At 35.4% G+C, this 12331-nt stretch overlaps 4 protein-coding genes and 1 long non-coding RNA gene across 11 annotated transcripts; 3 read left to right on the top strand and 2 right to left on the bottom strand.

The window, feature by feature from the left end:
• Nucleotides 1-1267: 1267 nt before the first annotated feature.
• Nucleotides 1268-2888, bottom strand: LOC135799153 (uncharacterized). Of its 7 annotated transcripts, none has more exons than XR_010549904.1 (6): nucleotides 2689-2888; nucleotides 2510-2636; nucleotides 2334-2453; nucleotides 2157-2284; nucleotides 1980-2100; nucleotides 1268-1923 (listed from the first exon to the last, which is right to left on the bottom strand). It is a non-coding gene; the product is annotated as an uncharacterized lncRNA (long non-coding RNA). The 7 variants fall into 7 exon arrangements; XR_010549903.1 differs by having other exon boundaries at nucleotides 1268-1641; nucleotides 1697-1753; nucleotides 1803-1923; nucleotides 2157-2636; XR_010549902.1 differs by having other exon boundaries at nucleotides 2157-2453.
• Nucleotides 2889-3611: 723 nt separating this feature from the next.
• On the bottom strand, nucleotides 3612-4482 carry LOC135798425 (uncharacterized). Its single transcript, XM_065311275.1, has 3 exons — nucleotides 4272-4482; nucleotides 3847-4219; nucleotides 3612-3789 (listed from the first exon to the last, which is right to left on the bottom strand). The coding sequence occupies exons 1-3, from the start codon at nucleotides 4425-4427 to the stop codon at nucleotides 3695-3697; spliced, it is 624 nt and encodes a 207-aa protein (XP_065167347.1). The 5' UTR covers nucleotides 4428-4482; the 3' UTR covers nucleotides 3612-3694.
• Nucleotides 4483-4958: 476 nt separating this feature from the next.
• Nucleotides 4959-5880, top strand: LOC135798891 (uncharacterized). Its single transcript, XM_065311874.1, has 3 exons — nucleotides 4959-5164; nucleotides 5230-5602; nucleotides 5670-5880. Exons 1-3 carry the CDS (start codon nucleotides 5012-5014, stop codon nucleotides 5762-5764), a joined length of 621 nt encoding a protein of 206 aa, XP_065167946.1. The 5' UTR covers nucleotides 4959-5011; the 3' UTR covers nucleotides 5765-5880.
• Nucleotides 5881-6024: 144 nt separating this feature from the next.
• LOC135798552 (probable inactive tRNA-specific adenosine deaminase-like protein 3) lies at nucleotides 6025-7920 on the top strand. The gene is made up of 2 exons (XM_065311417.1): nucleotides 6025-6254; nucleotides 6889-7920. Exon 2 carries the CDS (start codon nucleotides 6903-6905, stop codon nucleotides 7884-7886), a length of 984 nt encoding a protein of 327 aa, XP_065167489.1. The 5' UTR covers nucleotides 6025-6254; nucleotides 6889-6902; the 3' UTR covers nucleotides 7887-7920.
• A 2467-nt stretch (nucleotides 7921-10387) lies between these two features.
• On the top strand, nucleotides 10388-12297 carry LOC135798223 (uncharacterized). Its single transcript, XM_065310992.1, has 2 exons — nucleotides 10388-10852; nucleotides 11507-12297. Exon 2 carries the CDS (start codon nucleotides 12160-12162, stop codon nucleotides 12295-12297), a length of 138 nt encoding a protein of 45 aa, XP_065167064.1. The 5' UTR covers nucleotides 10388-10852; nucleotides 11507-12159.
• Nucleotides 12298-12331: the final 34 nt, after the last annotated feature.

Below are 12331 nucleotides of genomic sequence, written 5' to 3' on the forward strand. Positions count from 1 at the left end.
TATTGACTTCTTTGATTTGTGTGTTCGCCTTCTATCATTTCAGGAACAGGTCTCTAAGAGAGTTCCCTCTCTCAGGGGGTGATCCCCTCTATAAAAATTGTTAAAGTAACCTGTATGATTTGTGTACTCCTTCTTTCATTTCAGCAACAGGTCAGAACTTGTAAGAATATTTTTAAGTGTCACCTCTCCTGAGGCGACTTAAAACTTAGAAATATTTTTATAAGTTCTTAAAAGGATGTCCTTATAAGGAGTTCTCCCACTCGGGGGATGATCCCCCACCATAAAAATTGTTGATATGCCTGATAATTTCGGGGATGAAGCGCAGAGACATCGTAGCTGTAGGATGGGCCGGGAGCAATGGATGGATTGAAGCAGTGGGCGATCGACCAGAGCGCCGGAGGCGCTCTGGGAGATCGACCGTAGACTGTCTTATAACGACACGTGCCAAAAAATTTAAAAATCTGATCCTCCCCTGTTCTCTTTCTTCTATCTCCTCCACTTTTCTTCTCTACTCTACTCTCTGTTCTCTTCCTTCTATCTTCTCTCTTATTCTTTACTACTCCTACTTCTATTCTCTGTTCTCGTTTCTCCACTTACTTTCTTACTTCTCTTATTGCCTTCACTTGTATTTCATTTTCTCTTATATTTCGTTGCAATTCATATATGCAACCCAAATTACACCTGATATTTTTATATTTGAGAAAAATGCCTTCTATACCTGAGATTCGATCCGTGTCTGCTAGCATGCCAGCAGGTGCACGTCTCCGCTCGACCACCGAGTGTTCTTATCATTATTATTTGATTCTTCTATTTATGTTTCTACTTTATTCAACTTTTTAAAAACAACAACACAAGCCTTAGCTACGTTGTACACGTTTCACGCACACAAGATTCATAGGCAATATGATTTAAGACGCTTATCCTGAAAATCACAAAAAGGATATCATAATAAAATATGAATGAGATTGTAATTTTAAATTATAAATTTTATTAATTATATTTAACAATCCATTTATTCTTTTTTAATAAATCGATGACTCAAATCCCGTATCAGTTGCCTTAAAATACGCGCAGCTCCAACACTACCGTTATATTGTGAACTCCATAGTTCGGATACTCACAAACTTCTTCCCTATGCACCAATGTTGTATACTTGCGTGAAAGTATTAATATTAAATCTAAGTTATTTTTAGGAGCAAAAGGATAACCGTCAGCCGGTGAAACCACACACACATACACGCAAAGATGAACCAAAAATAAATTCGTAAATGATAAACACTCAACGCGTGTATTACACTTGTGAAACCTCGACGACGCCCGATATCAGTACATGCCGCCTTTTGTTTAATAAATATTATGTGATTACTTAAAAATGTTCTGGCAAAACTAGTAGCGATGAACACGCGCAATTCATTCGATGGCCGGAATGAAACTGCTCACGGCAAACGTACGTTGGCAACACGCGGTCGCTATCAGTATTGCGATACGCTGGCTGAACACGTAAAAAATGTTTACATACAAACATCGCGCAAACCTAAACTATGAAAGCAGCGCCAGTTTTGGTACTACTAACATACTCGGCCAAAATTCTACAATGCTCCTACTGAAAATCATTAATTTCTAGACCCATTTTCTACCAAACTTTTTAATAATGACCAAAATTAATAAAAGTTCAGACCAATTTAAGAGCACTTACCGAAACTTGAAAGTTGAGATAACAATTCAATCGATAAAAACACTCTTCCTCCATAAACTGAAGAAAACAGAATTAAAATCGGGCCACGGAAACACGAGATACAAACCGTTTTCCACCATAACGTTTCAAAAATGACCAAAATTGATGAAATTGGAGACCAATTTTAGGGCACTTCCCGGTACTATACGGTGTGCATTAAAAATCCAATCGATTAAAACACTCTTTCTCTATAATTCGAACAAAACAGAATTAAAATCGAGTCAGAGAAACGCAAGATACAGACCGTTTTCCACCATAACTTTTCAAAAATGACCAAAATTGATGAAACTGGAGGACGATTTAAAGGCACTTCTCGGTACTTTACGGTGTGGATTAATAATCCAATCGATTAAACCGCACTTCCTCTATAATATGAAGAAAACAAAATTAAAATCGGGCCACAGAAACGCGAGATACAGACCGTTTTCCACCATAACTTTTCAAAAATGACCAAAACTGATGAAATTGGAGGTAGATTCAAGGGCACTTCCCGGCACTTTGCGGGGTGGATTAACAGTCCAATCGATTAAACCGCTCTTCCTCTATACCCTAAAGAAAACAAAATTAAAATCGAGTCAGGGAAACGCGAGATACAGACCGTTTTCCACCATAACTTTTTACAAATGACCAAAATTGATAAAATTGGAGACCAATTTTAGGGCACTTCCGGCACTTCAGGATGTGCATTAATAATCCAATCAATTAAAACACTCTTCCTCTATAATCTTAAGAAAACAGAATTAAAATCGAGACAATGAAATGCGAGATACAGACCGTTTTCCACCATAACTTTTCAATAATGACCAAAACTGATGAAATTGGAGATCGATTTAAGTACACTTCTCGGCAATTTAGGGTGTGCGTTAATAGTTCAATCGATTAAACACTTTTCCTCTATAATCTGAAAAAAAAAACAGAATTAAAATCGAGTCAATGAAACGCGAGATACAGACCGTTTTCCACCATAACTTTTCAATAATGACCAAAACTGATGAAATTGGAGACCAATTTAAGAGCACTTCTCGGCACTGAACGGTATGGATTAATAGTCCAATCGATTAAACCGCTCTTCCTCTATAATCTAAAGAAAACAGAATTAAAATCGAGTCAGGGAAACACGAGATACATAAAGTTTTCCACCATAACTTTTCAAAAATGGCCAAAATTTATGAAATTGGAGACCGATTTAAGGGCATTTCCCGACAATTCAGGCTGTGGAAGAACAGTCCACTGGATTAAACCACTCTTCCGCTACAAACTGAAGAAAACAGAATTGAAATCAAACCGGGAAAACGCGAGATGCAAACGATTATCCACTATGGTTTTCCAGAAACAAAGTTTATTTACGCAATAAACTCTTCCTCTGCAATCTGTAGAAAACAGATAAGAAATTGAATCAAAAAACCACAAGATTATTGTTATCAAATTATAACGTACCAAATATGTGAGGAACATGTTGAACGCGGTTTAATGCACACGTCGCATTGAAGAATACAAATATGTAATTCTTGTTACCATTCACAAATAATAATTAACAAAGCACCATCCACATCTTAAAGCCCCGACCGAATATATTGTAAATACAAATTCAAAATATTAGAAACGAGATAGGTTATTGTAAAGATCGAATGAAATGTTGAAATAACACGTGCACTCAACAACGCCGCGCAACGTACTGAGAAGCTATGCTTAGAAGTGCGACTAAAAAGAAAGAAATTTGATAACTAACTCAGCACCCTAGCGCCCTCTAGTTGCAAAAGTACAAAACATTTTCCAGCAGGAATCCTAAATTGCGATACCAGCACCATTTGGTGTGGAGGGCATCACACACTGAATGCACTACACCGATTTATCAATGACAATGACAAAAATTAAATAAGGATTGCAATATATTTATTAACCATGTACAATGCGCAAAAAGAATTAATTTTTACATTTTCTCAACATTAAACGTTAGCTTTAGACGATTTTAACATCGGAACAAGAACGGAAAGTCTCTTGATTGCCGCAACCCATGGCACCGGTCCCATCTTCACACACACCCCAACTATTACCTAAATTTGATATCAAATTTTAAAAACAAGCCCCTAAAAAGAATATAATATACATACCTGCAGTATAGGTCCATCTCAACGAGCAATGTTCACATTTAAGACCCTGTGGAAGGCGTAGCTTGCTTCTAACGACTTTGTGAATGCTTAAAATTTGGAATTTAGCAGACCCATCTTCAAATGGCACCGGTATAAAGCAGTCCTCTCCACTTTCAGGCTTTGAAGAGTCCAGTATCTTGCATATATGGTATTGAATGTTTCCCAGATGATTAGCAGTAATAAGAGCCTCAACTTCGATGACGTCTCCTGAATTGTAAACAGCTACAATCTTACCACTGCCATAGATACCCGTATTTTCGTTCATGCGGGGTTGTGGATCACGGTAATTGTCACCGCAGAGACCACAGTTTCCACCATTCACGCCATGATGTGTCTAAACATCAACTAATTGAATAAAAACACTTGAACATTTTTTAATGAATTACCCAAGCACCACCGCAAAAATTCGCACTATCTTGATAGTTCACAAGGGCAGTTTTATCAAAACGCCAAAGTGAACTACGATTTGGCGGATCTAGCAACATGCCATGGCCGGAAACTAATGCCACAGCACTAAGCACCAATACGCAAATTTTTAACATGATTCTCTCTGAAATAATGCAGTTTTGATGCAGAATTGATAATTCTGGGAAATGACATTCTGCTTGCACATATATAGACAATTATAAAAAGAATTTTAGCACCTATTAAATTCTGTAAACACTCCAAAACGCAACCATGTATTCACCGTATTAGATTTTATGACTTAATCTATTTTTCTGTGCAATTAGTCGTTTAAGTGTTTAATTATTGTGCTTATCTAGAAAAAATTAGCATGACAACAACTATTGTAAGACATATTCAAGCTTTGGTATCATATTTGCGTCATGTTTATTGTTATTTTGATCGTAAATTGTTGCTATAAAGATAATTTCTGCTAAAAAGTTCATTCACATGAAATCTTTGATAATAAAATCTCTCATGTTGATTGTTTGCTGAATTATACGCAATTTGTATGCAATAAAATGTGATTTTTTTCTCTGAAAAAAGGGTTTTTGGTAATTAACAATTAATTAACACTTTTCTTAGAGATTATAAGGGATTAATTCATTACCAAATGTTTTTGTATAAAAACTCTTGATTTTTTCCAAATTATCACCAAAAAAACATTGTAAACGAAATCAAAATGTTCAAATTAATAACTCTTGTTAGCATGATTGCTTTTGTTTCCGGTCATGGAAGCATGACTGATCCAATCAATCGTAGTTCTCTTTGGCGTGTAGACCGTTCTGCTCCTGCTAATTATGACGATAATGGTCTAAACTGTGGTGGTTCCTGGGTTATTATTAAAAGTTTCATTTGAATCTTTCTAATTTTAATTGTTTTGTTAATATTATTACACAGGCTCAACATGGCACCTACAAAGGGAAGTGTGGAGTATGCGGGGACAAATATGGCCTCCCTCATCCACAACCAAATGAAAACACTGGGAAATACGGCGGTGGAAAGATTGTCAAAACCTATTCATCCGGACAACTTATTGATGTAGAAGCAGTCATCACAGCTAATCATCTGGGTAACATTCAATACCACATTTGCAAGATCACAAATTCAAACCTTCCGGAGTCGGGTGAAGAATGTTTTAAACTGTTGCCATTTGCTGATGGTAGTGATAAATTAATCATTAAATCAACACATAGAGTTGTGAAGAGCAAAGTTCAGCTGCCTAAAGGTCTTAAATGCAACCATTGTGTCCTGAGATGGACTTACACTGCCGGTAAGTTTATTGTTTTCATCTGTGTTTTGACTTTAAAATATTTTAACTATTTTTATGGTTGTTCCAGGCAACAATTGGGGAAGATGCCCTGACGGTTCAGGAAAATTGGGTTGTGGACCTCAGGAAACATTCAGATCATGCGCAGACGTTGCTATTGTTTAAATTATTCCTACAAGATTGTTATAAACATTTTAGTTATTGTTACGTTTGTTATTATTGCAAAGGCATTGCAAGTTAAATTTATTAGATAAATAAATAGATTTAGAATAGAGCATCAACCATTGTTTATTGTTTTCATGTGTTTTCCGGTTAAAAAACGTGAAAATAAACCGCAAAATTTATAATATTCATATGATAAATTCATTTAAGACATTGAGCGACATCTGTATATAAAGATAATAAGTACATATTAGACTCTTGCTGTAGAATACAACATAAAAACGTGCTCGGCTTCTCTGACGTCTCAACAATTCACGCGATATTCTACAACTTAAATAAATTCAAATTTAAAAAAGCACTTATTAATCTTTGTGTTCGAATAAAAATAAATGTGACTTTACCAGCTAATTTCTGTTAAAATTACGTTTTAATGACTATATAGTTATAGGTTATAATCGACAACAATTCCACAAATACAAAAATTGGCGCCAAGGTAATTTTTTGAAGTTATTTTATTGATACTATTAATTATTCCCAAATCAAATATTTTTTCTGCTTTGTAATGTTATATCTTACGAAATGTTACAAATTTAATGCAGTATTTGTCGTAATTAAACATTTATTAATCTAACATAATCATTAAACCGTGCGCAAATACCACCATTGCTTTCCAGAAGATAACTTGTTCCAAAACCGCGTGAAATTCGTGCGCTTTCGCTTGTTTTACTTGTTGCTATGCAAACAACTTATCTGTTTACTCATACAACGCGTAAAACAATTTTTACATTATTAATTTGAACATTTTCCACGCTTAAATAATTATTTCAACTTGTAAAAGATGCATGCTTGCGCTGGACGCGTTCGTCATTCTAATTTACGACTTTCGTCCGCGACTCGTCTCGTTAATGATTTAATTGACACGCTGTCCTGACGTCTTTCGGTTCGTCGGTGCCCCGAAAGCGAAAAGTCGCGCCGCGCCGCCGCCGATTAAAAGGGGTTAAACGATTCTGATTGTTTCGAGGACAAAACAATCTCATCAGCGCTGCGCACAGCTTTTGCAACTTACACTTTTAAGCATACAAATAAAGTATTTTCAATAAAACATAGAAATTTTATTGTTTTCTTAGAAATCCGCGAGAAAATGGAAGAAAAACGTCGAAAACTATCACAAATTCGACTGGAATCTGTCCTGCCTGATGAACTCATCGAAAACACTCCATTAATCAATGTTTTCACAGCGACGGTCATCGATCCAAAGAATATCTCCAAAGTAATACTTGAAATAAACCAGCTGCTACCAATTCCAGACTTGCAACATTTAAAACGAATGAAATCTAGGAACATTTTACTTTTTCCTGTTGCATGGATAGATAATTCCACAAACGAAGAAGTTAGAAATTTTTTACAAACAAAAAACATCTCTATACAATATTTAAACATAGAAGATATAAAAACAGTCTCTGTAGCTGCAATTCCACCGAAAACTAAAAGTCAGTACACAGTCATCAATCAATTATGGCCGTGCAACTTTCACAGCAACAAATATCTGGAGCAACTCGTAGAAAACACAATATTTTCATCCGAAGAACTAGAAACACACACGAAATTCCTCCGATTAGCGATGGAAATTCGAAAAAAATCAAACGGAAATAAATGCGGCGTGATTGTGACAGATCCTCAAAGAAATGACCTTATTTTATCAGGCGGATACAGTATGGCTGAGAAAAATCCAATTCTACACGCTGCGATGGTTGCGATAGATGGCGTTGCGAGAACACAAAATGGCGGAGCATACAATGAGTACCCAATCGATATTGACTGGGAGAATCTTCTTCAAGGTGACTTTAAAGGCGTTGCTGTCAAAGAGAAAGTAAACAATGTTTATGAAATCGATGAAAGTGAATATTTATGTACGAATTACAATATTTACATGACTAATGAGCCGTGTACGATGTGTGCGATGGGGTTGATCCACAGTCGAGCTAAAAGAATATTCTATATTTATCCAAGTCAAAATGGCGCATTGGGTACAACGTGTAAAATTCACGCAGTGAAAGATCTCAATCATCATTATGAAGTGTTTAAAGTTGCAGCAGAAGATATAGATTATTTCCAATGTGAATAAAATAAAATAAAATAAAATAAAGTTTGATGTTTGATGCGTTGCGTGTTCGTGTTTCACTCGGCGGTAACAATTAAATGTTTATAAGTTGCGCAAAGTGTACGCGAGCAATTATCGCTTGTTATCATCGCGAGCGCGGCATATTTCGACGCGCCTCTCATTTCTTTAAATACTGCCTTTGATTTATGCCGTTTTTTTTTTTGCTCTTCGCCCAAAACGCGTCTTTGCGCAATTGATTAGCGCGCGTTTTAAACAAGACTTTAAAGCTGGTGGAACATCGAATTCTACACTATGGACCAGCATAAATTACTAATGATAATATTTTCTTATTAAAATTCATAGATGCGTAGTTGCTGGATGGTAGTAGCTAGTAAGTTGCGAAAATTTAAAAATAGAACCGTAATTGGGATTTATTTGCGCGATTGTTTAGCAGTATTTGGTCGCAGGAGATAAATTTCAATTGTGGCAACTAGGATATTGCTATTTTTAATTAAAATGACATTTTTCGGAGTGTTTTCTGGGTGTTGGAAAGGAGGGAAGTGGAAAATATTGCGACAAGTTCAAGTTAATTGACATTAAAAAATTATTTCGACCAAATTTTTACATTTAAAATCAGTGGCGTGACTAAAATAATATATTTAATATCAAGTGCGCTAAATGACACTTTATGAGTACTTTAGTCACGACCTTGGCCGTCAGTGTCACTTTTCCTGTTTTGAAACTGTGAAAAAATTGTGACAAAAAATTATTTTGACCAAAATTTTACTTTTAACATCAGTGGCGTAACCAAAAAATTATTTTTTCTTTGTTTAATTAATATTAAAACTTTAGTCACATCTCTAAATCTGAATTTTATATTTAAAATATGATTACTTATACCTCGGGGTCTAATAATTGCATAATTTATGAAATTCAACCAGTTTTCTTGATTGTATGATTGATTTCTCTCTATGTATTTGTTCATAAGTGCATTTTCTAGAATCGACCACAAATTACACGCCCGACTGCTAATTAACGAAATCCATTCGCCTCGACAAAGCCAACGAGTTATTCATATTCTTGTCCGTACGAATGTGAGTGTTGCATTAGCATGTGTCAATGCTAATGCGTCGGACCTCAACGGATCAATTAAATCAAGTGCCTCCGAACGTATTGTGTTCACAACTGACTCCTGCATGCTTGCATAATCAAATAATTTTTATATGAATATAAATCAAAACCACAGAAAGACGAAAATATTTCATACCTTTAATCATTCAATCAACCTGCGAGCTCCACAACCAGTTTCATTAATATATGGAAATTGATCACTTCTTGGAAATCATTATACTATTCAATATACGAAATGAAATTACAACTTAAAAAAAAGTTTTATATTAATTTTTATTAGTACTTTGGTATTTCCCATAATAAATTTATAATAGTTTGCATATGAGGAAGTAAATAAGAAATAAATTTAATAGAAACCCACTTAACCTTATCTAAAATTCACAGAAACACAACATAACCTAAAAAATAATGACGACATGTTGCGCATTGCAATAAATTTGAGTTCATTCAATTTGTGATTTGTAATTCAAATTCAAGTGCGGATTTTCCACAGTCAATAAAAACATCAACGGCATGCACAAACTACAAACAGTTTGATTTCCGTAGATAGCAATAATGCAACTATTTTATCATTGCGCTATTCACAACTATATTAATGTAGTTTTCAAGTTAATTGCACGTCAGTAAATCAAATCTACTCGTAATATGAATAGCATGAATAGGATTACGACACTCGGGACAATACTTGAACTTTTAATGGCTTGCAACATTGTAAAACAAAACGGTTTACTACAAATCAATCACTCGGCGTCCGTGTTATCGCAATTTATGATTTTAACTCGCGCATGCGCAGTAATAATCTAAAAATTATGAAAATTATGTTGCTTGATATAAATTTTGTTTCATTTATTCGGCATTCATTTTTAATATACGATTTTTAATCGCTCGAATTTCAATGTCGTCATTATAACACGCCGCCTAATTACTAGCCACTTCAAATTGCGCGCCAAGGTTTCCTTAATAACTCATAATACTTGATTCTTTTGTACTTCACAGTATATTATCCATCTTAATATATAACATTCGAATCTTTAATTTTGTAAATTATTGTTTTGTGAGGTGTTAATTGTCATCAACTGCTGATTTAGTGAAAAAACTGCAATAAAACACCTCAGACTGTACGAGTCTACAAAAATTAATTAAATAATTGTATACAGAGCCGTATTAATTACATATTTACATAAAATTATTATTTTTTAGGTTAAAATAATCATAAAAACATAAAAAAATTACCAAAACAAAATATTTTATTAAATATATTGTAAAACACTCTAAATCCATCTCTAATATCGCCTAGGATTCGTAATGATAGTGATTATTTGTTAATGTGTCGATAAATCAACGTTACTCAAGTTAAGTCAAGTTTATAACTTTATGTAAAACCTCGCAGTGGCCGCAGTGTGCGTTCGCTGCGACTCTGAGAATATTAACATTAACATTTAGCGTTGGACCCCCGATGGGTACCCAACACTCAGTGTGACTGAGTAACTTGCGCCGGCGGGTGGGTCCCGGCCTGGCGAATTCGACACCCGCACACACGCCAACCACCACGGGAGCCGGTATATTCGCGCCGTCGACGGCGGGCCACGCGCAGTTATTTGTTAATACGAGTAATGAGCGGAAGCGCTCGCTAAGTTCGCGCGTGCACAATTCACTTAAGTCACCGCAGTATTTAAATCACTCGGATATTAAGGCAATAAGTGACCGATGGAATGATAACATGTGATATCGAATAAGTAGTGATTTGTGATAAGGATAGTTTCGTGCGTTGTGTATGATTTTATTTGTGTGATAATAATGAATGTTAAGTACAAGTACAAAGTCAAGCGCAAGTTGCTTAGGAATATTAAAAAGAACATGTAAGTTTTTGGCGGAATAATGTGATTATTTACATTGGCTACTGTGTTTTAGGAGCGAAAACAAAATTATCTCCGCGACGCGTCGCGTTTTGTTCTTATCTCAAATTCGTTGTTATCCTCAATTGTGACGTTTGCGCGGTTTTTTATTTCGTGCTTGTTGATTTGTCCTCATTAAATTGGTTATACAAATACATCAAATCTTAATAGAACATCGATATAGAATTTTATTTTATATATTGAGGATGAATGTATTCGTAACAAGTTTACTTAATCTAGTTATTAATGAATAACTCGAAAATGACTTAAGTTATTTTAGTTTTTTCTTTTGAGATTTGTTTAATATTAAATTCTGAATCTAATTTTGTAAAAATTTAATTTTTTTGTAATTTTTATCAAAAGTTATTAACATAATTGTAAAATTTTTCAGATTTTTTTTTAATTTTTTAAGTTTTTTATTTATAACTTTTGAATTAATTGTTTAAACAATAAAATATTTTGCCGTTAGATGAAGAATTTAATTCTTGACATATTACCGAAAAAATTATAATTCTATCACAAAAACTTTTAAAGATATTTACAAAAAACCAAACAAAAATTTCTTACTTAATTTCCATCGTTCCAATTGCCCCCAACTAATATCATATCTATTTTCAGGTTCCTAATTTTGGTAAAATAATAACATTTTGCCTAAAACTGGACTTTATGGATGTGATGCTTGCGCGTCTATAAATTGCTAAAGCCGGATTTTAATTAGAGTGCGAGCAGTCCCCAGCGACGACACTCTGCCGAAAGCTAAATTAAAACAAGCGCGCTGCGCCGGCGTGACCGAAGGCGGCGCTGTGAGAAACGTGTAAGCGCTAGGTGCGCGCGCATCCGCCACTTAACTCAAAAGCGCCATCGCATATCGCCGACTAAGCTCACACATTCAGTTCGTGCACGCTCGTGCTTCTATGAACATAGCAACAAATAGATTCCCGACCGAAATAAAACTACATACTAATCAAATAATAAAACAAAGTGACTTAACGATATTATAAAAATTGTTACCGTGCGCGCGTAACAAATGTGTTGCTGAGACTTTGAGTGCGGAATAGGATACCTCTGGTTGATACATTGCTCGAAGTAGTAAAAAATCCAGTGCGCGTCAAAAGTTCGCCAAGACGGCTCGTCGTTAACGCCACACGCGTCGCAATTGCGCCCGAGCTCGAATCATCGCCTTCGCAAAAGGCCCGCCGCGACAACTGTGACTAAAATCCACACACGCACACAACAGGAGAACACCGCCAGACGCACATCGTTCGAGATAAATGGATGTTGGCGAATGTCGCTTCATGATTAGTAAGATGCTGACAATTGACAACACGCGCACGTTCCTCCAGAATCATCGGCAACGGGAGACCACCGGCATCAAGAAGCTGTACAACTCGTTCTTCGTGATGTTCTAACTAGCGCGACTCCAAAACCAGCGGCGCGAACTTC

Source organism: Atheta coriaria, unplaced genomic scaffold (genome assembly GCF_025399875.1).
Source record: "Atheta coriaria isolate IRGN ID8LTWV9N9 unplaced genomic scaffold, Caltech_Dcor_3.1 hic_scaffold_9_pilon, whole genome shotgun sequence".
Taxonomy (NCBI): Eukaryota; Metazoa; Arthropoda; class Insecta; order Coleoptera; family Staphylinidae; genus Dalotia; species Dalotia coriaria.

Coding starts and splice junctions, on each gene's coding strand:
- LOC135798425 (XM_065311275.1), bottom strand. CDS start 4,427: ATGTTAAAAATTTGCGTATTGGTGCTTAGTGCTGTGGCATTAGTTTCC. Junction 4,220..4,271: donor ATTTTTGCGGTGGTGCTTGG/GTAATTCATTAA, acceptor GTTGATGTTTAG/ACACATCATGGCGTGAATGG. Junction 3,790..3,846: donor GAGATGGACCTATACTGCAG/GTATGTATATTA, acceptor TATCAAATTTAG/GTAATAGTTGGGGTGTGTGT.
- LOC135798891 (XM_065311874.1), top strand. CDS start 5,012: ATGTTCAAATTAATAACTCTTGTTAGCATGATTGCTTTTGTTTCCGGT. Junction 5,165..5,229: donor TAAACTGTGGTGGTTCCTGG/GTTATTATTAAA, acceptor ATTATTACACAG/GCTCAACATGGCACCTACAA. Junction 5,603..5,669: donor GAGATGGACTTACACTGCCG/GTAAGTTTATTG, acceptor TGGTTGTTCCAG/GCAACAATTGGGGAAGATGC.
- LOC135798552 (XM_065311417.1), top strand. CDS start 6,903: ATGGAAGAAAAACGTCGAAAACTATCACAAATTCGACTGGAATCTGTC.
- LOC135798223 (XM_065310992.1), top strand. CDS start 12,160: ATGGATGTTGGCGAATGTCGCTTCATGATTAGTAAGATGCTGACAATT.